Genomic DNA, 25038 nt, shown 5'->3' on the forward strand with positions numbered 1-25038 from the left:
CTAATTTTACAGTGCCTTTAAAATACCTGCAAGAGACTGTGTTTAAGAACTTTCAAAAGACAGAACAGTTTCAGTTACAGGAAAAATTTGTGACACTGCTGATTACTATTATGTGAGATAAGGTTTAGTGAATACCCATCTCATGTGTTTTGAAGGTGAAATAAATTCATAGCCCTTAATTAGATTTGTATTTACATTTTAAAATCTTTTGCTTTTTTTTTCTCCTCTGCTAAATAACAGTAAATACAAGCGGGTTGTTCTCTATTACACTTTATGTGATAACTATTGTGCCTTATGAGTTTAGAACTGATGTGCTCTTGTGCCATCAAATCAGTTAGGTGAGAGAGTTCTCTTAACATCCCCTCACCCCCAATATGACTGGATTTCGGCAATTAAAATGATCATAATGGGGAACTTTTGTAATGCTTTTCAAAAGTCAAGATGCTATGAAATTTTCTTCCTATGCCTAGTAAACTAGAATTTATTAATTGTTTAATTGGATATTTATTAATCTGCTTAATTTGATATTTTATAGGGTTTTCCATTGTTATCTTTGAAGGTTTTCATAGGCTAAGGTTTCCTAAAGTATGTATTTTGATAATTACACCTAGATCAGGGCACCTTTATCTTCATAGTCTTTTTCCATATGTATACTTTGAAAGCCATTGACATTCTTGATATTTCATATCAAGTGATTAAACAGTATTAACATTTTCTAATTTTTAAAAATATTTTTAAGCCTTATGATTCTGCAGATGACTGGTCTGAGCATATTAGCTCTTCTGGGAAAAAATACTACTACAATTGTCGAACAGAAGTTTCACAATGGGAAAAACCAAAAGAGTGGCTTGAAAGGTATTTGCTCTTAATCTAATTGAACAGTATTTCTCATTCTTGATTCTGTAGGTTAACATATGAGAACATTAAACATTGTAAGTTTAGGTTTCTTACAGTGATATTTACTCGTTTTAATTGCAGTGACTGGCTCATCATCTGTGTTTGCCGTAATTTCTTTTTACCTTAAAAAAACTAGAACAGACACTAATCAACTGTCCACAAGGGCCTTGTGAACAGTTGGTATAATTAATTTAAAAATTTATATTAGTCTACATTTACTCATCTTTCTTATAACTTGTAATAGAAACCTTTATAGTTCTTGTAGGAAAATATGTTTCCTTCATATATATAGAATTAATACTGCAGAGCTTTGGTTGTAGGATTAATGGCATATAAATAATTGGTATAATAAATATTGCCACCAGTGAGAAACATTAATGTTTTGTTTGCTTCATCCCGTCTGCTACACCAGTTAAGTAATATTATGGCCATATTCAGTTCTTTTATTTTGCATATACCATTTTGTTGAACATTTTAGCCAGAAGTTTTATATGTAGATTCATTGTACCTAATACAATTATTATGGGTTTATTTTTTATTTTTAGAGAACAGAGACAGAAAGAAGCAAACAAGATGGCAGTTAATAGCTTCCCAAAAGATAGGGATTACAGAAGAGAGGTGATGCAAGCAACAGCCACTAGTGCGTTTGCCAGTGGAAGTAAGTATTGTTTTCTTTGAAACAGTAATGATGTTTGATTCTTTCCTGTAGTTCATTTATGCTACAAGTCTAAATGTATAACCATTTATATATGTAAACTAAAATAAATAAAAACACATAGGGTTTCCTTTACGTTGGATCTATTCCCCTAACCTTTACCACTTTGTTTCCTGAAAAAGGAAAGTATGCACAGTGGAATAATGCACACATGTATTCATTACTATCCTTAATGGCTGTAATGGCATTAAGTTGATAAAAATAAATTAAATATTGTGTTGTAGATTGACTTCTTTTTAAAACAGGAGCTTCCCCTTGCCCACCCGCCACTTCCCCACCCTGAATTGTGTACTAGTTTATGGGCCCTTTATCAAATTTTGAGAAGAATTTTTAGGTTTGTTCTAGGAATTCTTAGATTTTTAAGCATTTGAATTTTTCCTCCTATAATTCAAAACAAAAAAGTAGGGGATCTGTTTAGTCTTAGTAGAGGACATTAATATTTTGATGGGAAAAACAATTTGAAATGAAACAGTAGCATAGTTCTGTGGAACTGAATGTTTAAGATATATTTCTTGGAACATTTAAATTTTTATATTAGTGGAATTGTACTCAATTCTTAGAAAACAAAATGCTTTAAAGTACTAAAGTTAGGAAGTTAGGAATATTGTATTTTGAGATGGAAGACTTGGGTTCTAGTCCCATTTCACTTAATATTTTAAATAACTGTGTCTTTTTGCAAACAATTAGAAACGAGATAAAGGCTTTCCTCTCCAGGTTTTTTTAAAAAACAAAAACAAAAATAACAAAAGCACCCAGCTTGTGGGCCTTTTGAACAAATCGTGTGGGGAGGTGTGGGTGGGTATTGAGGAAGAGTGGCAAATGGGTATAAAAAAAAACAAAAAACTTCTTTAGTTATTGGGTTAGGCTTCTCCACTTACTGGCTCATGGTTTCCAGAGAGGAAGAAGGTCAGAGCCTAGTATGTCTGCTTTAGTCTTTCCAAAATAACCTGTCATTTAAGTCATTCCTCCTCCATTGGGGTAGATAGAGTAAGTGATGAAGGGGGTAATTCGAGATCTGATAGAAATATTAATGGAAGTGAAAATATATTTTTTGCTTTTTAAGAAACCATTTTTAAGAAAATCAAATAAGTTGTGTTAATCCCATGACCCAGAAACAGTTGGGGACATAGAATTTTTTTTCTATCTGCATGTAAATGTGTACATGTGTCTCTTCCACCAAAAATAGAATTACATGTTACTGTTCTTAGTCTTTATTTTCAGTAATATTTCAAGGGTATGTTTTCATATCAATAGCTCTGGGTTTGGTATATTGACTGCATGGTATTCTATTTTTAGATGTGCCGTCATTCATAAATAGTCTTCTATCCATGGATATTTTAGGTTGTTTTTAGCTTTTTCCTATTGTAAACAGTGCTTTGATTCCTGTCTTTGCTCACTTATCTGATTACTTCCTAAGGTAATGTTCTAGAAGTGGCAAATGATGGTTCAATAGGTCTTTGTTTGTGTTGAAATATAGTCACTCTTTTTGAGTTTTAAATAATGTTTGAGAAAGGACCTTTGGCCATATTGTTGCTTTTTTTCAAGTGGTCAAATGAACTGTACTTGGTGTGGTGTAGTAATAGTCAATAAGCCATTTAAATGTTTAACTTTCTCTATCCAAAAAATGTTGACAGTTTTCACATGTGACCAGTACTTTGATTTTCATGTAGGGTAAGACTGAAAGCTCTGTAATTCCAACTGCCAATAGAAAGAGAGAGAGAGAGAGAGAGAGAGAGAGTATGTGTGTGTGTTGTATGGAGAAATAGATCTTAGAGCAGTTTTGGGGTTTTTTTTGCAATATAGCAAATAATGTTATCCAAACTTGACATTGAAAATTATGTAGATAAAATGTTTAATTTGATGTTACTGCTACTAGATTATTTTTGTCATCTTGAATATGTGCATCATGGAGTGTTTGCTCGATTGTTAGAGAAACCTTAGCTTGGGGTTTCTCAACAGTAATACCAATGATACTTGGAGTCAGGTAATTCTTTGTTGTGGGATGCTGTCCTGTGTTGTAGGATGTTAACGCACCGTACCTGGCTTCTATATTCTAGATGCCAATACACACCTCCCTTCTCAGTTGTAACAACCAAAAATGTCTCCCAACATTTGTGAAATGTCCTTGTTGTGGGGGATGTGCAAATAAAGTCACTGCTTTAACTGTTCTATAGAATTGTGAATAATAGAAAACTGTTGCAGCTGTATCTTTCTCAGTTCCTATAATGCTGCTGCTGTTTGGTTTTTTTCCCAAAGCTTACAAGTGTTAGAAGAAATATTGTCTTTAGTTTTAATCTGAATATATTTACATTTTGACTGTTGTAATCATACAGAACTAAAAGGGATATTTGTGTGTGTGTGTGTGTGTGTGTCTATGAAATAAAAGTTCTAGGTAATCGAGTGACAGGCTTGGTGGGAATTGGGCATGGTGTTATTTCTATTATGTCTGTTCCTAGAAGTTTCTATTGTAGTAATCTTTTCAGGAAGACCCTAAAATAAAACTTTAAGTTTTATGTACATGCAAGTTGATAGATTGAAGTTTTTTGGCAGTACCTTTTGTTTTGGTTTAATATGTAGGAGTTGTGCACTGATGAGTTGAAAACTGACTTGTAGTTTCAGCATACGTCCTTGTTTGTGCTGTCTTGGTCTCTAGACTTGGAGGAACTGTGAATTGGAAAAAACAATACAGTATTCAACAAGGAGGGCATCCTTTGGTAATATTATCATTACATAGAATATGCTTGAATCTTAAAATGTTTCTCTACTTGGAAACATAATAAACGTACTGTTTTAATTCTTTAGTTACTGATTGGACTGTTGTAATGTAGGCTACAGATTTTTTGATGAATTCAAATTTTGTTACCATGATTGTTTAATTTTTCCTTCTTTTATACTCTTTGTGGAGGCAAAAATACTCCTGAATTTAAAATAGTTTTTTTTCAATTTAAATTGGAAGAAGATCTGTTCTTCAAGTAACTAAAAATAGCAAATAGATTTTTTTTTTTTTTTAACTAAGCTGTGCATGTAGGACTCCTATTTTCAGATAGCATTATCTATAACTTGATTTTATAACTACTTCTATTTGTTTGCATTATTAAAATATTAATTGATTATTTACTTACTGAATGCACAGTTAATTCAGGCATCCCAAAATGAGGTCATTTAAGTCCTAGTACAAACTACTTTAGAGCCCACTAATTAGCTGCTTTAGCATTCAGAAAGATCAGACTAATAAAGCTAATCTGCCTTTGCCGGTTAATCATTGTGGACAGTTCATTTAATTATTATAACCAAAGGTCAATGTTTTAAAAGAATGGACCATATTTACTTTTAAAATTATTAAAATATTAAAAATTACTTAAGTATTTTTAATGTTTTATTTGAACAACTGTGATTCTAAAGAATCCCAAAAAAATTGTAGTCCACTTGAAATCTGAGTATAGATTAGTATTTATAGTTGAGCCAAAATTCTTCCAGCATTTAGATATTTATATGCTAGTAGTAAAACTGCATATACTAACTGGGCTTGCAGTTTTATTAAAAGTACAAGTATGTTGCTAAATTAGCTGATGTTCAAGACAGGATTCTAACATAATCTTTTTTCTTCCCCCTTCCGTCACCGTCATTCCAACATCTCTTTTTTCCAACTGTGAACTAAAGTGGAAGACAAGCATTCCAGTGATGCCAGTAGTTTGCTCCCACAGAATATTTTGTCTCAAACAAGCAGACACAATGACAGAGACTACAGACTGCCAAGAGCAGAGACTCACAGTAGTTCTACGCCAGTACAGCACCCCATCAAACCAGTGGTTCATCCAACTGCTACCCCAAGCACTGTTCCTTCTAGTCAATTTACGCTACAGTCTGATCACCAGCCAAAGAAATCATTTGATGCTAATGGAGCATCTACTTTATCAAAACTGCCTACACCCACATCTTCTGTCCCTGCACAGAAAACAGAAAGAAAAGGTATGCCATTATTACTAGATGTGCTGCACGTTGAACTATATATAGTTTCTTAATTTCTGATTATATTACATTATTTCCGTTAGCTTAATAAGACTCTTAATTATAAATTCTTATTTTTAAAATCTGAGAATGTTACTGCATACATGTAGGTCTAGAGTTAGCCATATTTAGTTTTTTATTTAAATTTTTAATTATGAAGCCTCATAACTGTTTTTTGCCTTTTACACTTTAAAGTCCAGTACTTAATTTATAATACTTAGTAATGGTTTAAATAACTTATCAAATCCAAATGACTGTCCCTTCATATTTGTGTAATTTTTGTTTTTTTGGTGATAATTGTCATGATGGTTTAGTTTAGAAATTGTCTCAATTTTCTATTAATTAAAATTTAAGTATGAATAGAGACATTTTTAAAACTCGACATTTTTATATAATGTTCAGTTATTGGTTTCAGCTTGTGAATTAGAAAACTGATGGGCCACAAGATAAGGAGTCTTAATGTCTGAAGAGTAGAAGTTAAACTTTGCAGCCCAAACTATTTATCCAACTCAGTGCTAATAACCATACAGTGTTCAAAAAAGTTGTAACTACTACTTGGGAGGTGAGACATAAAGAGAAGCAAAGCGTATTTGTATTTGCCTAGGCCACTCACAGTCCTAAACTTATGCTTTATATTATGTTTAAGAAACTAAGGAAATGGCCCTGCCCACTGTGGCTCAGTGATTAGAGTTTCGGCTCTCGAACTGAATGGTCATGGGTTCAGTCCCCCATCAAGGGCACATACCTCAGTTGCAGGTTTTGATCCTGGCTAGATTGGGGTGGGTGCGGAAGGCAGGCAACCAATCGATGTTTCTCTTTTGCTCTCTCTCCCTCTCCTCCCACTTCCCTCCCTCCCCTCCAATTTCCCTCCCTCCCTCCCTCCCTCTCTCCCTTCCACTCTCTAAAAATCATTAGAAAAAATATCTTTGGGTGAGGATTAAAAGGAAAAGGAAAGAAACTAAGAAAGTGAAAAGACAATACATAAATAAATGTGGGTAGGCCAGTTAGCAGGCTAATTACCTGATTAACATTAATAAATGTCAAGGACAGACTTTTAAGTGTTTTATGGGTTTGGGAGATGCTGCGTGGATATGATGAGATCCAGCCACACATGGACCTCAAGCCACATCTGAGCTGATCTCTCCTTGACCCCCACCCTATGCCTAATCTTTCCCCCTTCTAGAGCCCAACTTGAGGGCCAGGGGTAGGTGTACAAATCATATTTATCCTGATACAGAATTAAATTAACAGAGAGAATTCTTGAGAGATGAAAACTGTGTGCCCTTTATAAAGGATGTTACGGTTTTTCAGTTCTTAAAGTCTATTTCATTTTACTTGTTCATTTTAACACTTTTTAGCTCTCACCTCCTTTTTGAAATTCCTTTCTTTCCTGTCATCTGGGATACTGCTCCTCTTTTTTTTTTTTTCTTTTTTTTTCCTTTTTTACTGCTACTCTTAAATTTCCTACTTCTATTATCTTCTTGCCCCTTAAATAGCAGCAGTGTTCAGTCTTTTACTGTTTTGTTTGTTTGTTTGTTTGTTTGTTTTGCCCAACGTATTCTCTTTTGCTGGACAGTCATTCTTGTCTCACATGTATGATTTCCTTCTATAAGCACTTGGTGTATGTTATATGTCCTCAGAATACAGTGTGTCCCAAAGTCCTCCCTTTTCCCACAATTTATTCTTAGGTTCTCTGTGACAACACTATTCCCCCCCAAACTTTACTTGTTCTTCAACATTTCCAGCCCACCTCCCTCTACCTACCCAACCATGGACAAATCTTGGATTCTTCCTCCTATATCTTATTGCATATATTCTTTATCTTGTTTATGCAACTGCCAGTATTGAAACTCAGGTCATCACTCCTGAACTAATCTGATTACTGCTCTGCTTCCTTTTACCTAATTTGTCCACTTATGGTGGCATCATTGTAAAATTTAGTTTGGATTGTATCACTTCCTTGTTTTAAAGTTTGTGATGGTTTTCCATTATCCACAGGGTAAAGTTCATACTTTATAGTGAGATTAAAGCAAGTACTTGTCTGTCTAGTTGCAGTCTGTCTTACTAGCTTGACCTCTAACATTCCACTCTTACATTTCCTATAATTCATCTGTTGCAAATTTGTACATTTCTTAGGGCATGTTATGTTCTTTCATGTTTGGAGCCTTTGCTGAGAAGAAAGACATATTTCTTTTATTCCTATTCTGTTGAACTCAGTACCCTTTGTTTAAGAGCCAGCTCTGATATCATTTGGTTCTAAGCATTAGTTAACTTCTCCCAATCTTTGTTTCCCAATACTTTGTACTTTTGTTTATTATAGCATTTATCACATTATAATTTTAGTTTCTTCAATTAGACTATATCCTATTTAGGATTAGGTGTTATGTTTTACTACATTTGTACTTTGTTCACTTTCTATCCTCTTTGTCCATGCTTCAAGCACCATTTCTTACAAACAACAATTAAAAATTAACAATATACCACATTTGGTGCTAGGTGTTTTATATACGTTTTAATTTATTCCTTAAAACAACATCGTGAGGGAGAAGATATTCCCTCATAGATATGAAGAGCCTGAACATTGCCCCAATCTAAACACATGGTGTTAGTGGCAGTTTCTCCAAAATTCATGCTCTTTTCATAAAACCATAATGAAAGACCCAACAAATATATATTGACTTAAACTCCTGTAATTTAATAAATTTATTGAACTTACAGGAAGAAACTCAGTTACCTTGGAATTGCCTATTTATATGGGGAAAGTTGTACAATCTTTCCAGGTACTTCTCCTTGCATGTGAACTGAAGACAATATTGTTTCCTTAAATTAAACAAGAATTTGGAATTTTTTCCAGATTGCTTTTGGTCTAAATTTGTGAAGCACCCATTAATTTGAAATATATATTGTTTTCCTCCGTGGGAGACACTGTTTAAATTAAGCTTCCTATTGACTCTTCTTACCAATGTAGTTATTTCCTTGTTTGGATTTTCCTTGACAATTTATATGAAGAGGTTGATGGTTCAAATAAAAGTGGTCTCTTGGTCTTAAGTGCTAATAGAGTAGCTGTTTCTAGGGATGTCAACAGTAGGATGCTGTAATAAATAATAAAAGGGCAGGATCTTTCTTAACCACTGATCTATCCATGATGCTTGGCAAATAGTAGGCAGTCAGTAAAAATTTTCATAGATGGATAAATAAATGAAAGAATGGTAATGAGTTTGTTCAGGGTTGGGGAAACACATTGGTCATGATTTTTAAAATGTATTTGGAGAAAAAGAAGAGTGTTACATGTGTTGTGTCTCTAATTAAAGGATACCAGCAATAGATTTAGATATGTTTAATGCCAGTGTGTCTTTTGAGAAAAAGAACCGAAGATAAATTAAAATCTTACCTTTGCTTGAAGTTTTGAATAGACATAAGTGTGAAAAGGTGTCAAACGACGATTTTGCAGAGCAATTCTTGTGTTGGATAGGGCGAAACAAAGAGGAAGTCAGATCTAACTCCTTTCAGATTTGTATCTGTTAGGGTAACATTTGAACATCTATTCACAAGATTAATTTATTGGACAATCATATAACAAAGTAACAAATTGTAAAATATCTAAAACTGATTTTTGTCAGTTGGCACCCCCTTGTCTGTTCTATAAACTGGCCCCAACTCCACCCTCCCTTCTAGATTTATGGAGTGACAAAATATGCAGGAGACATGGATCCTTTTACTTTGCTTCGGCCAATTAAATACCAGAGTTAGAAGAGTTTAATGACCTTAATTAACAAGTTTCTTACAATTTATTAGCATAGATAAGTTTGGAAAAGTAAACATGGCGGCTGCAGAAGCAGACCTATGCAGTAACTTCAAGCTACTCTCAGAAAATTAGCATGTCTAATATTCACGTAGTTACTTGCTGGTTCCACAGTTTCCACCTTATGGGAGGGACAATTATTCATTTATTAATTCGAGGTATGAGTTAGTCACAGGAATAAACTATCCTTTTGTGTTTTGATGATATTTGTAGACTGGGTGAAATTCTAATGAACCTGAAGATTTATATCAATGTGTCGACAATGGCCCTTTATAGCCAACAGAGAAGGTCGTTAACCGTCTGTAGCCAGTGACATTTAGCCTTCTGTTTCTTCAAAATAATTTTTGGGATTATTAAGTACTAATGAAAAATTAGAAAGATTGGCCATAAAGTTACTCGAATATTGTTGAATAACTGAAGTGGGGTAATTTAGTCTGCTTCAGTCAATAACTTCAGAATTATGTTTTATAACTTGAGGGTTATGGAAGGTCTTTTAAATCAAAACCCAGGCCTGGCTGGGAGTGCTCAATGATTGAGCATTGACCTAGGATTCAGGAGATCACTGTTCGATTCCTGGTCAGGGCACCTGCCCTGGTTGCAGGCTTGATCCCCAGTTGGGGGCGTGCATGAGGCAGCTGAGCAATGATGACTCTCTCATCATTGATTTTTCTCTCTCTCTCTCTTCCTCTCCTCTCCTTTCTCTGAAATCAATAAAGATATATTTAAAAAACTAAAAATAAATCAAGACCCTAAGAAGCATTGCCTTAAAAGAAAAAGCTGAGATTTGACCACATAGGACATTTAAAACTTCTCTATGACAGAGATGCAATAAAGGTTGAAAGGTGAATATCAAATTGGGATAAAACATTCTCAATATAATAGTACATTGAGGATACAATTAAATATTAAAGCAATATGAAAAAGATATCCAATAGAAAAATGAGCAAAGGATATGAGCAGGCACTTATAAAAAAGGAATTTAAAATCACCAGCCTTGCCCTGGCTGGTGGTGTTGCTCAGTAGTTAGAGCATTGGCCTACACATCAGAGGGTTGCAGGTTCAATTCCCAGTCAAGGGCACGTACCTGGGATCCCCATCCCAGGCTGGGTGAATGCTGGAGGCAGCCAGTCAATGTATCTCTCTCACATCGATGTTTCTCTCCTCCTCCCTCCCTTCTGTTCTCTCTAAAAACCAATGGGAAAATACCCTTGTATGAGGATTAAAAAATAAAAATTGCCAACTTTGCCTTACAATTAAAAAATTAACTCAAAATGGATCCAAGACCTGAATTTAGGAGCTAAACCTATAAAACTTTTAGAATAGAGGTGTGGACCGTCTGGCCCGCAGGCTGGATAGGGCCAAGAAATCATTTGGCCTGGCCCTGCCAAGGTAACCGGACTTAAAGTTCAATAAACCTAGGAGCTTTTTTCATAGCTAATTTTTAAGTTGATAATTTTGTATTGTCTGCGAAATGATGTTATAAATATCCAAATGGCCCTTGACAGAAAAAGAGTTCCCTAGCCCTGTTTTAGGAGAAAATGGGAAAATCTTCATGACGTTGCTAGTTAGATATGACACCAAAAGCACAGGCAACAAAAGAAAATCAATTAGACTTCATCAAAATTTAAAACTTTTTTCCCATGAAAAGACGACCTACAGAATGGGAGGAAATACTTGTAAATGACATGCCTGATAAAGGATTAATATCCAGAATATATAAAGCCGTATAACTCAATAGCAAAATGAAACAGCCCAGTTAAAAAATGGGCAAAAGACTTGAACAGATATTTCTCCGAAGAAAATACTCTAATAACCAATAAGCACATGAACGGGTCCTCAACATCATTAGTCATCAGGGAAAGCAAATTAAGACCACAATGAAATACCACTTCACACCCATTAGGATGGCTATTGTAGAAACAGCAATGGAAAATAACAAGTGTTTTTGAGGATGTGGAGAAATTGGAACCCTTTTGTGTTGCTAGTTGAAATGTAAAATGACAACAGCTGCTGTGAAATACAGTTTGGCAGTTCATCAAAAAGTGAAACATAGAATTTTGTCATAGGATCCAGCAATTCCACGCCTAGGTACATAACCAAAAGAACTGAAAGCCAGGGAATCAAACAGGTATGTATACACTATGTTCATAGCAGCAATATTCACAATAGCCAAAAAGTGGAAACAATCCAAGGGTCCATCAACAGGATACAGGGATAACCAAATTATTATACGTGCAATTGTGATATTATTCAGTCTTAAAAAGGTGAACCTTGAAAACTTTGTGCTAAGTGAAATAAGCCTGACACAGAACGGACAAATACTGTTTGATTTTAATTATATGAGGTACCTAGAATGGGCAAATTCAGAGAGATAGAAGGTAAAACAGTGGTTACTAGGGGCTGGGGAGATGGGGAACTATTGTTTAATTGGATAGAAAGTGTCTATTTGGACAGATGAAAAAGTTCTGGAGATGGATAATGGTGATGGTTGCACAACAGTGTGAATGTACTTAATTCCACTTAATGTAAACCTAGAAATTATGATTATAATGGTAAATTGTATGTTACATATATTTTACCAGCATGAAAAATTTCAAGAGCACAATTATCAGTGCATATTGGAAATTAAGATTAAAATGAAAAACATTAAAATAAGATTTCTCACTTCAAGATTAGGGGCAGTCGAATGTGGAGAAACACAATTGATGTGTAAGTTATTGCAGAGGTCACTTTGGTATAGCAAAATCTGTTAAAAGTTTTATAATGTGCTCATCCTTTGTATTAGCATAAAGATTTTCTCAGTTGAATAAAAAAATCAAGTTGAAAAAATATATCTTTATAACATCAACACTTACGTACATTTGTAAATGCATAGAAAATGTTCTGGATGAATATGTGATTAAAGATATGAATTTTATTTTTTAAATATATCTATTGATTTCAGAGAGAGGAAGGGGAGAGGGATAGAGAAGGAAACATCAGTGATGAAAGAGTTATTGATCAGCTGCCTCCTGCATGCCCCCTGCTGGGGATCGAGCCGAAAACCTGGGCATGTGCCCTGACCAGGAATTGAACAGCAATCTCTTGGATCCTAGGTCAACGCTCAACTGCTGAACCATGCCTGGCCATGCAAAAATATTTATGAATTTTAAAATTAAAAAAATTGAAATGAAGGTCACAGATTATATGCCAGGTGTTGTAACCTAGCTATCCTACGTTTTTTCCACTAGTACACTTTTTCTTTTATAACTTCTCCATGTTGTACTCTTCTGGGTAACACCATTACTAGAAAATAGAACAGGCACGTACCTTGTTGTACTACTAGTTTTGAGCTTTGTTCACACATCCTGTTCAGTATTAGAGCAACTGTCAGAACACTGTAGGAAATTAATGGTTAGAAATGTAATTAGTACCTTTTACTACTGTGCAGTGTCTTTTTAGATCTTATTGTAGATCACAAGGAGTAACTTGGCATAACAGAGAAATGTAGGTCAGAAATGAATTTGACTTTATGTTTTCTTGGGTAATTTGAAAGGGTGCTATAATTTAAAAAGGTAAATGATATTACTTTAAACCTTAATAGTTATAGGTTATGCCCAACTGGCATGGCTCAGTGGTTGAGCCATCAACCCCTGAACCAGGAGATTGCAGTTCAATGCCCGGTCATGGCACATGCCCAGGTTGCAGGCCCAATCCCCATCAGGAGATGTGCAGGAGGCAGCCAGTCAATGAACCCTTTCTCATCATTGATGTTTCTATCTTTCTCCCCCTCTCCCTTCCTCTTGCTCTAAAATCAATTAAAAAAAAAAAAAATTTTTTTTAAAAAGGGGGTTCAGGCAAAAATGTTGATAAAAATTAAATCGGTAGAAAAAACGAACTCAGTGACTGTTTACTTGTTGTGAACAGTAGTTTCGTTGAGTTTTTGTATAAAAAACGTGGTTATATATTTTATAAGATTATTTTAAATAAGTCTAAGTTAAATTTGTTTAAGACTATACAGTGTTAACTCAGCTTTATGAAAATAGCATAAAGTGAGCTGTTGTCTGCTTTGTCAATTATTTATGGCAACCATAGGCTTTCTCCCCCATTATCATAAGTTTAAAACCTAGAGAGAGCACATATTTGCGCACCTAGACCAATCATTATTACAAATTTAGGCATCCAGTCAACAAATACATGTTGATGTTATCTTGGTGCCAAGCCCCATTTTGTACCAGGGCTATAGAGATAAATACAACAAAATTTCGCTCCCGCGGGAGTTTATGTTCTAATAGAAGGAGGAGATGGAAAAACCATGTAGTAGAAGATGCTGGATAATATAATAGATCTGTGTTAGGGCACTCTAATCTATGTTTTTCATAACCAGCAAGGGATGCCAGAATCATCCATAGAACTTTGACAAGTTCAATATGTGCTTGGGCCTTACCAGGTTCATTAGACCTGGGGTAAAGCCCTGGTATCTGCGTTTTCCCTTAACTTCGCAGGTGATTTTGATAAGAATTCTGTTGAAAACTGGTATTTAAAAGAAAACTTTTTTAGAAGAGAAATTCTTGCCTTTAGGCATGTCACTTGCTTCAACTGGTTTCCATACTATTTATCAATAATGTTTTCTCATAAAACTGTAAAAAGTATCGTCGGAGTAAATAAACATTAAAACTAGAAGTTAAGGGTTCTTAGTTTTACTTTATTTTTTTATGGTATAATACGTATTAGTTTTCTGTGTTCTTGGATTGAAGGACAACACTGAAGAATTTTCAAGCATGTGTAGACTTAGCAATACCAAAACAAATTTGAAAACAATTCACACCTTCTTCTCCAACTCCTGTCATTAAAAGCAAAATAAAATCACAGTAGAAATAATAAAAAGAGAGTAAGGATCATTTCAGAGGGGTGTGGTTACTAATTCGTGCAGGAAGTAAAGGAAGTTCATATAGGAAGTAAAAATATAGAACTTGTTTTGCTCTCAATATTAATCAAGATGCCTCTAAGTTGTGTATTTCCTAATATACAGTTAGAGAAAACTGTTACCATGGTCTATAATTGCCTCATAAAATGTAATAACTGACAGCTGGTTTTCAAAATCAAATTTCTTTACACTTGTCTCCAGGCATGGGCAAAAGTAGGTTTATAGTTGTGAGTATGCAAAGAGTTTATTATTATTATCTATTGTCATATGCTTTTCCACACCAACAACCATAAACCTACTTTTGCCCATCCCTGTATGTATCCAGAATAGCAAAGCTTAACATCATAGGCAGTCTGCCAGACTTATACACCCTCCTTTAAAATGTTTCCCTTCAAATATTAAAATATCTTAGGCCTTCTCACTTGATCATAATTGATCAATACATCCTGAGGTTCGTATTTTAGAGAGAGCTATTGCCCCTAATTCTTTCGACCATTACAGTAATAGTCTTAAATCAGTTATATAATATACATATGAACTTAAATCTTCAAGAAATGTGTATATATGGAAATTAAAGATGCTTTAGCAGTTTTTTCCCCCTAAACAGTGGTTTTACTGTTTGAGTACATACACATTTTATGCAACCAGGGCAGGGGCTGTGAATGACTCATTTCTGTTTGGGGGGAGGACTCGTTTGATCTTACAATATTGAGCCAAATGGTGTATGCCACTCAATCAGATGGAATTTAGCACCCTTGTCCTTTCTGTTCCCTCTCAAAATGTTTTTCAACAGCAACAGCTTTCTTAATTAAATGGTAGAGCTCCTCAGGAAGATCAGGAGCAAGTCCTTTGGACTTAAGAATTTTCAGGATCTTATTGCCTGTCACAAAGCGTACTTTGTGCACTGTCGTGTGAATCAGGATCACACCGATTTGTGAGGGAGTCAGGCCCTTGGCCAGTTTGTAGATCTGCTCCTTCACGGTGTCAGACATTAACTTCAGCCAGGTGGGAAGGCTGCATCAGTAGGGTGGAGCTGACTGGGACAGGCCTTTCCCTGGGGTGTGCATTCGACCAATGATGGCAGTGGACAGGCAGTGAAAAGTGTAAATTTTCTATATTTAGTCTTTAGACCAATATTGTAAGAGACTATGTATGAACATCTTGAGTAGTCTAGTCTTAATGTTGTTACCCATAATAAGGTCTGTTTCTAATGCTCTTTTTCCTCCATGAAAGTCACTGTATTCCATAGTATGAAAATATCAGTTTGTGTTCATTTTCCTGTTGGTGGACATTTGGTTTGTTTCTAGTTTTGTAGTAAAATAAAACAAACATAATACTATGATAAAAATTGTTGAATGTTTCTTCTGGTTTACACAGAGTTTTTCTAAGGGTATATACCTATGGGGGATTAGTAGATCACCAAGTGTATGCAGCTCCAGTTTTTCTAGATAATGCCTAATTGTTATTTTCCAATGTGTTATATCAGTCTAGTCTCCACCAGAAATGTGAAGTGTTCCTATTACTCCTTGCTAACGTTTGATATGGTCGGGCTTTTAAATTTTTGTCCATCTTGTAAAAAGATACCTTTTTGCTTTTAATTTGCATTTTCCTGATTATCAATGAAGTTCAGCATCTTTTGCAGTTTTTTTATAAAGCCATTCAAGTTTCTTCTTTGAAATGCCATTTCATGTCTTTTGTTTGATTTCTTTTGTGTGGTTTGTCCTTTTTGATCATTAGGAGTTCCTTAAAATATTTTGGTTACCAGTACTTGTTTTAAATGTAAGTTTTTTTTATCTGCCAAGGCAGGCCGCTAGTTTTGCTCTTTATCATATCCTTAGCCCATTCTGGGGTTACTCACCATGATGCCTATCCTGTTTTGTATTAAGGCCATTGCTATATTTAGGTAGGTTGTTATTGTGGTCATAAATATTTCACCTTAAGTTATTTTATCAGAGTTGTAACACTAAGTCCTGAAGAATTGTATTGTCCCTTTATCCTAATAGAAGCTTACTTGAATGTGTAGTTAATACATAAATGTGTCTGAGACGCATAAACTGAGTGGTACTTTTAGAATCAGACATGGGTATGGGTGAATCACTGCTTTACCAGGTTTTGTGACTTCAGCAAATTATGTAATCTTTCAGTTTTCTCACCGATGAAACTGGAACATAAAAATGCCTACCTCATCACTTTAGTCAGTCATATTTACTGAGTCTTTTCTGTATGCTAACTTGTAAAGATTAAATGACATTATTTGGGTTGGGCTCCTGGCACATGGAAGCTGGTTCCAGTTCCTCTATTCAAGTAATTTTTATCAGCCTTATTATCTCCTGTTTATTTAGAATCTACATCAGGAGACAAATCTGTATCACATTCTTGCACAACTCCTTCCACATCGTCGTCTTCTGGACTGAATCCCACATCTGCACCTCCAACATCTGCTTCAGCAATCCCTGTTTCCCCTGTCCCACAGTCACCAATACCTCCGTTACTTCAGGATCCAAATCTTCTTAGACAGTTGCTTCCTGCTTTGCAAGCTACACTGCAACTTAATAATTCTAACGTGGACATATCCAAAATAAATGAAGGTAAATTTTCATGCTAATAATTTTTAAAAACCCAAGTGCATTGTGTAAAATTATGTAATTAGTAAAATTCCCATTTTAGGAATGGTCTTTGTTTAATTTTGAATTCACATTTGCACTTCATTATTTGGAATTTATATCCACCGTAGTTTAATGCCTTTGGTATTGTATTTGAGTTAGCGATTGAATTTTCTGTTTATTTTTCAAGACTTACCATATACCTGGTAGTTACTGGAGATAAGCTATTCTGTCTGCTTAATGTATATGGCGGGGGGCTTTTTAAGTACAAACTAAGGAGCACTTGCTAAAATTGATGTAAAGATACTTGATTTCTTAGTTTATTTTAAAAAAACAACAACACCTGTATATGGGTATATAATTACTTGGAATGTTAAATATGCTATTTACTAAAATTAGGCATTTAAGTAATTCCTCCTTACAGTACTTGAAAAAATTTTGAGAAGGGAGATAATGTATAACATATCATTTTTCTCTTTTTCCCAGTTAATTGTATTAATTCCATCTTCGTTTTTCAGTATGCTAAAGTTTTTAGGCAGTGATCTAAAAGAAGTCTGAAAGTATATGTACTTTTAATTCATAAACCAATTCAGATTCAAATATTAAGTCCTAAGAGCATTGCAGAGTTTTCTATTTCTGTACATTTTACATAATATATTTAACAGTAATGTTAAGTGGTTAAGTTTTTCCTTTATCTTAAAAATGGAGCTCTCTTAGGGTGGTAATTCATTAATCTTTTGTTCTTACTGTCCTCAACTTTCCTGTATTTTGATTTTATTCTCTAAGGTAACCATGCCATTATCTTGTTTGATAGGTGAACTTTTTATTAGGCAAAGTGGGTCTTTTAAACAGTTTGAAGAAATGATAGCATAAGAAAATGTCAATAATAAAAGCTCTTAAGCTTTGGAAAACATGACTTTTCTAAGTGCCCAGCTTTTTAATATCCACTTTTAAAAGATGGTTGGAGTGGGTGTTGATGTGTAGGGTTTGAGTGATCAGCTTGTGTGAAAAAGCAATCTCATTAAATAGCTGCCATTTATCGAATTAATTCTAAGTAACGTATTAAGTATTTTATGTATATGTTGATACATTTGTGGTGTAATTGGAAGTTCCAGCAAATACTCATTTTACTGTTTTTTAAAAGTCTCATAGAGGCGTTTTCTTGAACTGAATACCTGAATTTTAGTGTAAAGGAAACTCTATTCTTTTCCTTTATTATAGGCCCATTAAATATCTTGTCCTCTGCCTGAGATCATTTCATATCTCTAGACCCATTATATTACTCCTATCCTTTTGAATTTTCAAGTTGTTACTAATGCCACATTTGCCTGTGTTTTATTTGAATTTAAGATATAGTATGTTTTTAGTTCTTACAGCAGCTGTGACACAAGCATCATTGCAGTCTATAATTCATAAGTTTCTTACTGCTGGACCATCAGCTTTCAACATAACTTCTCTGATTTCTCAAGCTGCTCAGCTCTCTACACAAGGTATTCATATTCTTATATATCTTTAGCATTGTATCTTGACTTGGGATTTTAGCAAATATTTTTAGACTTTGAGCTTATTTGCTACAATAATGGTTTTATTTTATGCTTGATTTTTTTTTCCCATCACTGTATTTGACAGTAGTATTTTAATTTACACTTTCTTTCAGATGAAGCACGCTTTGACATCTTACAGTATTGCTATCAAATCTGTAATATAGTATATATTTCATGCTGAATTTATGTTGCTGATAAGATATTTTACTCCAAAGCTGAAAGTAAATTATGATATGCCCTCAATCTTTGTAAAATATTGAGTATATCTTAAGAGTTGAAGTTTGGTTCAGGTTGATGTTGGATGGTTTTTGATTAGAAAACAGATATAGAAATGCTCAAGTCCTCCCTTGAAATAGCTACCTCTCTTCTTCATGAAGTTATTCAATGGAAAGAGATACATACAGGAACAAAAGAGAAATGAAAGGGTCACTTTGATTTCTCCTCTGGCCCCAGTTCAAAAAGCTGGTAAATTGAGCAGGAATAACTGGTCTAAAATTGAAGTATAATAGCGGAAAGACTTTGACAAGCCTCTAGTTAGCCTCATGAGGCAGGAGACTAAGAGGGAAACTGGGCCTAAATATAGAAGAAGTAGTAAGGGTGATGAGGATGCCTTCCATGTGAGAATAGGTCCAGGCTTACGTTCCTGCTCTAGCCTTAACATAGAACCACATTGAGTGTGTGCCTATGTATAACACAGCTCATTTTGTCAGTGTGGCCCCAGTGAGTATATCACATTCTGTCTTTTTCAGATAAGTTTTTTTGGAGGGAGGGGGTAGGGGGCATATAGAGAGGTGCAAAGATCTCCATATATTACAGATGTTTTTGACTTATTTGAACTTAACTGCTTCATTCTTTTGCAGCCCAGCCATCTAATCAGTCTCCAATGTCTTTAACATCTGATGCATCATCCCCAAGATCCTATGTGTCTCCAAGAATAAGCACACCTCAAACTAACACAGTCCCTATCAAACCTTTGATTAGTACTCCCCCTGTTTCATCACAACCAAAGGTATGTCCCCTTTTAGTGAAATTTAGAAGCCACTTAATTTTGGAAAAACAAGTTTAATAATGTTTTAGAATCATGTATTATAGAAAAATGAAGTGGAATGAATGACATGTAAGTAAAAATAGATGCAGGTTAGAATCTCTCAGTTAATTGAAGGATGGAGGAGGGAATTGCATCTATGCTGCTTTTTTGCACTGACTCTTCTCTTTATTGGCTTTGGGATTTGTGACATGGAGAACAGGATAAAAGAGGGGCTATTTAACTTTCACATCACGAGACTCAACTATTTGCCTCAAATAAAAGATAAGAAAATTAAGCCTTTGGTTAAATCTAGTTTTTGTGGTAGAGTCATTATTTGAGGCCTAAGTCTTTCTGAATGCAGAACCCATTTTACTGTACTGCCTGTGTTGGTTCAGGCAAAATCATACATGGATGGCTCTTCAGGGCAGTTAGAAAATCGCTGTTCTGTTCTTGTTGGACTATGAACAGGACCCTATAATGCTGCAGTCAAATTTTATACTACATCATTTGGATCTTGCCTGCAAATTCATAAGCACATCCCAGTCAGACTCATGCTTTGCTTTGTAGCATACCACCAGTAAAACACTGAGAGCTGGAAGTCAGTATATATAAGTTGTGACTTTTTTTACTTTTAATGGTAAATGTAGGGGAAAATTATTTTTAGTTGTTGTAAAAACAATGGGCTGTTTGAAATTTTGTGCCAAAGAATTCTTTGTTCAGATAAATCATAAGCAGAAGCCTAAACATAAGAGTGCATGGAAACATAGCTGGAAATTGGTGGTAAGCCAGGTTTTAGGTCTTCTATTGGCTCATCTCTTCCCTGCTTCAGCCATTTATCTATGTATGGTTTAGGGTCAATCTAGTTCGATTCTTAAAATTTTGAGTTACAATTGTTAGTTTATTATGTGATTACTTTGTGTGTGTGTGTGTGTGTGTGTCTCTCTCTCTCTCTCTCTCTCTCTCTCTCTCTCTCTTTGGAGGGGGGCAGTAATCCTCACTGAAGGATATTTTTTCCATTGGTTTTTAGAGAAAATTGAAGGGGAAGGAGGTAAGGGGAGAGAGGGAGTGTGTGAAAAAGACACACGATTGGTTGCTTCCTGCATATGGCCCCAGGCCAGGGATTGAACCTGCAACCCAGGAATTAAACCCGAGACCCTTCAGTGTGCAGGCTGGCATTATCCACTGAGCCACACTGGTCAGGACCTTATTGTTTATATTTTGATGTGAGAAGAATTAAAATATGAGTTTCAGCAAAAGAGATCTTTTTCTTAATGCTTAAAACTTATCCTAGGGTGGTGTCTTAAGAGTACAGCAAATGATGACTAAAAATGAAGTAAGTGGTAGTATTGGTTTTACAGTCAGTTTTCAAAATTAGCATTTCAGATCCCTTATATCAGGTTTTTACATTCAAAAACTTTTTCAGGTTGTTTTTAAAAATAAGTGGACATTCAATGTTATGTATATCTTATGGAAATGTTCTTTATAAAAGAAGAGTTGTTTTATATTCAGAAGTAGCAAGGCCATCCAGATTTGTTTGGGAGAATGTTAATCATTTAAAAAAATCCAAATGAAAAACTTTTGCTAGAGGATATGACTTAATCACAGATGACTCCATCTGCCTTTGTGCCTTAATTTGGGGCTTATATTTAAAACTGCCTCTTTTCTCTCTGTGTGGCTTCTGAATATGAATAGTATGTGCATCCCCACTGGCAACTATGGACCTCTTGGTCTGTCTGTAGGGTACCATCTCTTTGATGACCACTCAAGTTGAATTTTGTATGGGCCATAGCTCATTCTCTGATAGACCAATCTATACTTTGTCTCCATATGTGGTTGAAATTTAAGCAACTGTATTTATGTGGGGTAACAACATTTATTTTTACTGATGTGGAAGTAACAGTACAGTCATGCATCACTTAATGATTGGGATACGTTCTCAGAGATGTGTCATTAGGTGATTGCATTGTGCAAACATCAGAGTGCAATTATACAAACCTAGGTGGTATGACCTACACACCTAGGCTGTATGGGATTGCCTATTGCTCTGTAGGAGAGGAAAAATAATTTTCCCAGTAACCCTTCTGGCTTCTTGACTGAGATGTACTATAATAATAAATAGATTAACAAGAGGAAAGCAAAAGTTTAATAATATGTATGCCTCCTGTATTCATGGGAAAGACCCAGGAAAACTGAGTAACTTGCCAAAATGACTGAACCCACCACCTTAAACACCATCTTTAGCTGAAGACAAAAAAAGATGTTGGGGGTGAGAGGAGTCATATATGGGCTGTTACTGGCAAAAGCACCGTAAAAGGGTAAGGTTGTTATGCAGGTTTAAGTTCTTGTCTTTTGCATTGATAAGAGTTTCTGTACATATCCCCCTCTTACTGGTACACTGAGGGAGACAACCTTACAAATGGAGATTTCCCTTGCAAATATAAATGTCTTTTAATTCTGCTTGGTTTTCATGTCTTTTGTTTCTTAAAATTAATTAGCCTAAAATAAGCCTTATGCCAGGTAGACATATTTTAGGGTGACAAATTCTGATCCTCTGCAGCTCCTTGGTTACAAAACCTGTACAGCATGTTACTTACTGAATACTCTAGGCAGTTGTAACACAATGGTAAATATTTAATTATGCATTATGTTATGACTTTAAGTGGCCAAGATGTCACTGAGGGGCTAAGATGTCACTAGGCATTAGGAATTTTTCAGATCTATTATAATCTTATGGGATCTCTATAGTGTATGCACCTTCCTTGACCAAAAGGTTATGCAGCACATGACTGTAAATCAGAAGAGGTATTAAAGTGTCTTGGAAAAAAAACTGGGCTCAAAATCAGGAGAACTTGTTTCTTATGTTGGTGTATTAAGAAAGTAATTTTATGACCATGTGCCATTTTATTGTATAAATAAATTAGATCCAGGTTTCAAACCTTGACTCTTCTAACTACATGACCTTTGGAAACTCATTCTACTTTTCCTTATTCTCTAGATTTTATGGTGTTTAAGATTATTACTTAGATTTGGAGGGGTATGTGAATTTGGGGGCCTAAATGACAGTACTTTACACAAGTAAGTAGTTAGTCCCCACTCTGTTATCTGCTGTTTCAATTATCCATGGTCAGCTGCTGTTCAAAATATTAAATGGGGTCTTGGCTGGGTAGCTCAGTTGGTTAGAGTGTCATCCCAGCCTGTCAAGATTGTGGGTTCGATCCCTGGTCAGGGCACATAAAAGAATCAACCAATGAGTGCATAAATAAGTGGAACAACAAATCGATGTTTCTCTCCATCTCTCCTATTCTCCTTCTTTCTCCTTCCCTCTCTCCATCCTCTTCCTCTCTCTAAAATTAATAAAAAATAAAAACAAAAATATTAAATGGGAAATACCAGGAATAAACAATTCGTAAGTTAAATTGCATGCCATTCTGAGTGCCCTTAAGAAATCTTGCACTATCTTGCTTCATCTCTCCCTGCACTAAATCATCCCTTGTCCAGTATATCTATGCTGTATATGCTACCTGCCCATATAGTCACTTAGTAGCCATCTCAGTTAGAGAGCACATTCACATAACTTTTATTACAGTATATTGTTATCATTGTTCTATAATATTATTAGTTGTTATTGTTAATCTCTTACCATGCCTAATTTATAAGTTAAACTTTATCATAGATGTGTACGTATAGGAGAAAACAGTATATACTGTACTAACTACTTGCTTAGCACCGTCGATTGATTCTGTGATTTTAAGCAAAGCAACGTATAATGAAACCACTTTTTACTGTAGGCTAATTGATATAAAACAAGAGTTAAATTTCTATCAACTTTACAATGAAAGGACATTGAACAAAATGACATTATTTGAGGACCTGCTATATATATAGGATTTGGTGCTATCCGTGGTTTTCAGGCCTCCATTGGGGATCTTAGAACGTATCCTCTGTGGCTAGGTGGGAGGACTATTGTCTGCCTGTATCACTAATATCAGTCTTACTGGGAAACAATTTAGGACAGTTCTTGTTAGCTTAAAAATCACTGAAGAATAAAAGTAATTGGGAAGTTTTATTAATAGAACTTCTGATTTCGTTTCCATGCCATTTGCCATTGTGATAGAAGCTTGTCTCACCAGATTTTGACATTTCAGGTTACTACTCCAGTAGTTAAGCAAGGACCAGTTTCACAATCGGCCACACAGCAGCAGCCTGTAACTGCTGACAAACCACAAGGTCATGAACCTGTCTCTCCTCGAAGTCTTCAGCGCTCAAAGTAAGTTGATGTTATGTGTTGAAACTACATTATTTTTTCCTTTATATGGCATACTGCATTGTTCAAATATTATAAATATGTATATATAATAGAACTTGATCTTGGAAGCATCCATGGAGAGCCTAACTTAGTTTTATGTGCTACAAAAATAACAAAGGCAAATCTGCAGCAAGTAGATTGTTGTCTCTAGTAGTGAAGCCAGGATTATTTTGAGGATAGTGGCTCTTCAGAATTTCACTTAGTAGAATATGATAGGAGTAATAATATGTAATATTTGTACAAAGAGGGCACATGGTTTTATAATATTTTATTTGTTGGAAATGAGACATTTTTAACCTCCTTATAGCAGCTTTAGATTTGAGTGTACTGATGAAGCCAAAACTCTCGCAACTAAAACTTGGGCCAATAATTGCCAACTGGTGTGTGTCAGGTTTTCCTCTTTGCTTCAACTCTGCTCCTATAAGGATTACTTGTCATATAAAGCTGTGGTGTGCTGTCATTTTTCTTTGTTAACGAACAAATACAGCTTTAAATGATTTTCATTTGATTGATTTCCCTGTTTTTATTTCTTGCTATGAGGGGGCAAAATAATTCAACTGTTCTTTTTATTGTTGTTTTCTAAACAAGCATGTCAGAACTTACACTTCCAAATGAGAGTTGTTCCCTTCAAAATAATTACCTTGGGAAGCTGTCTACTTACTCCAGCAATGTTGCCATTGCTCAGACCATTTGGGGGAAATTCTTCTTTTATATTGTCTTTAGAGGCTTCAGTATTATTTTAAGTATCCTCAGTGATGAAAACTCTTCATCTTTTGGGAGATTTAGTTTTTGAAAATAAATGAAATTCATTCAGAGCCAAGTTTGGTGAAGCACATAGGAAATCAAATTGGGTGATTAAATTTTTGGTTCTTAACCACCATATCCCCAAACCTTAGCCTAAACCATATAGTTTTAAAAGAAGATAACCAATCTCAGTGTTAACTTTTTTTGGTCTTTGCCACTAAACTCATTCATTGCTATCTAATAAAATGCCTGTATTTTGCTTCTCATTATTTCACCCTCTGATTCAATACTTTTTCCTGATGTTAATCAAGAGCAATATATATTTTCCCTTCCTTATCTACATGTATTTAAGAGATAATATTCAGGTGTGCCTTGTATCTACAAGTGTTAAAATGTGATCATTTTTCCCTGGCCGGTGTGTTCGGTGGTTAGAGCATCGGCCCACGCACCAAGGGATCTTGGGTTCCATTCCCAGTTGAAAGCACA

The 25038-nt window shown here is 35.0% G+C and overlaps 1 protein-coding gene and 1 pseudogene across 5 annotated transcripts in view; one reads left to right on the forward strand and one right to left on the reverse strand.

Annotated features, from left to right (window-relative positions):
* The window catches only part of WAC (WW domain containing adaptor with coiled-coil), an 88880-nt gene that overhangs the window by 58169 nt on the left and 5673 nt on the right, over positions 1 to 25038 (forward strand). For 4 of the 5 annotated variants that reach the window (XM_087823734.1, XM_087823729.1, XM_087823749.1 and 1 more), the window contains exons 5-11: positions 740 to 855; positions 1443 to 1555; positions 5273 to 5581; positions 16671 to 16916; positions 18299 to 18421; positions 19336 to 19484; positions 23648 to 23769. In XM_087823734.1, the coding sequence (XP_087679860.1) occupies positions 740 to 855; positions 1443 to 1555; positions 5273 to 5581; positions 16671 to 16916; positions 18299 to 18421; positions 19336 to 19484; positions 23648 to 23769 (1178 nt within the window). The remainder of the gene's footprint in view (positions 1 to 739; positions 856 to 1442; positions 1556 to 5272; positions 5582 to 16670; positions 16917 to 18298; positions 18422 to 19335; positions 19485 to 23647; positions 23770 to 25038) is intronic. The other variant, XM_087823744.1, reaches the window with a different exon arrangement.
* Positions 14965 to 15398, reverse strand: LOC107536113 (small ribosomal subunit protein uS15-like; annotated as a pseudogene).

The sequence above is a fragment of the Miniopterus natalensis genome, chromosome 1 (genome assembly GCF_054644295.1).
Source record: "Miniopterus natalensis isolate mMinNat1 chromosome 1, mMinNat1.hap1, whole genome shotgun sequence".
Classification (NCBI taxonomy): Eukaryota; Metazoa; Chordata; class Mammalia; order Chiroptera; family Miniopteridae; genus Miniopterus; species Miniopterus natalensis.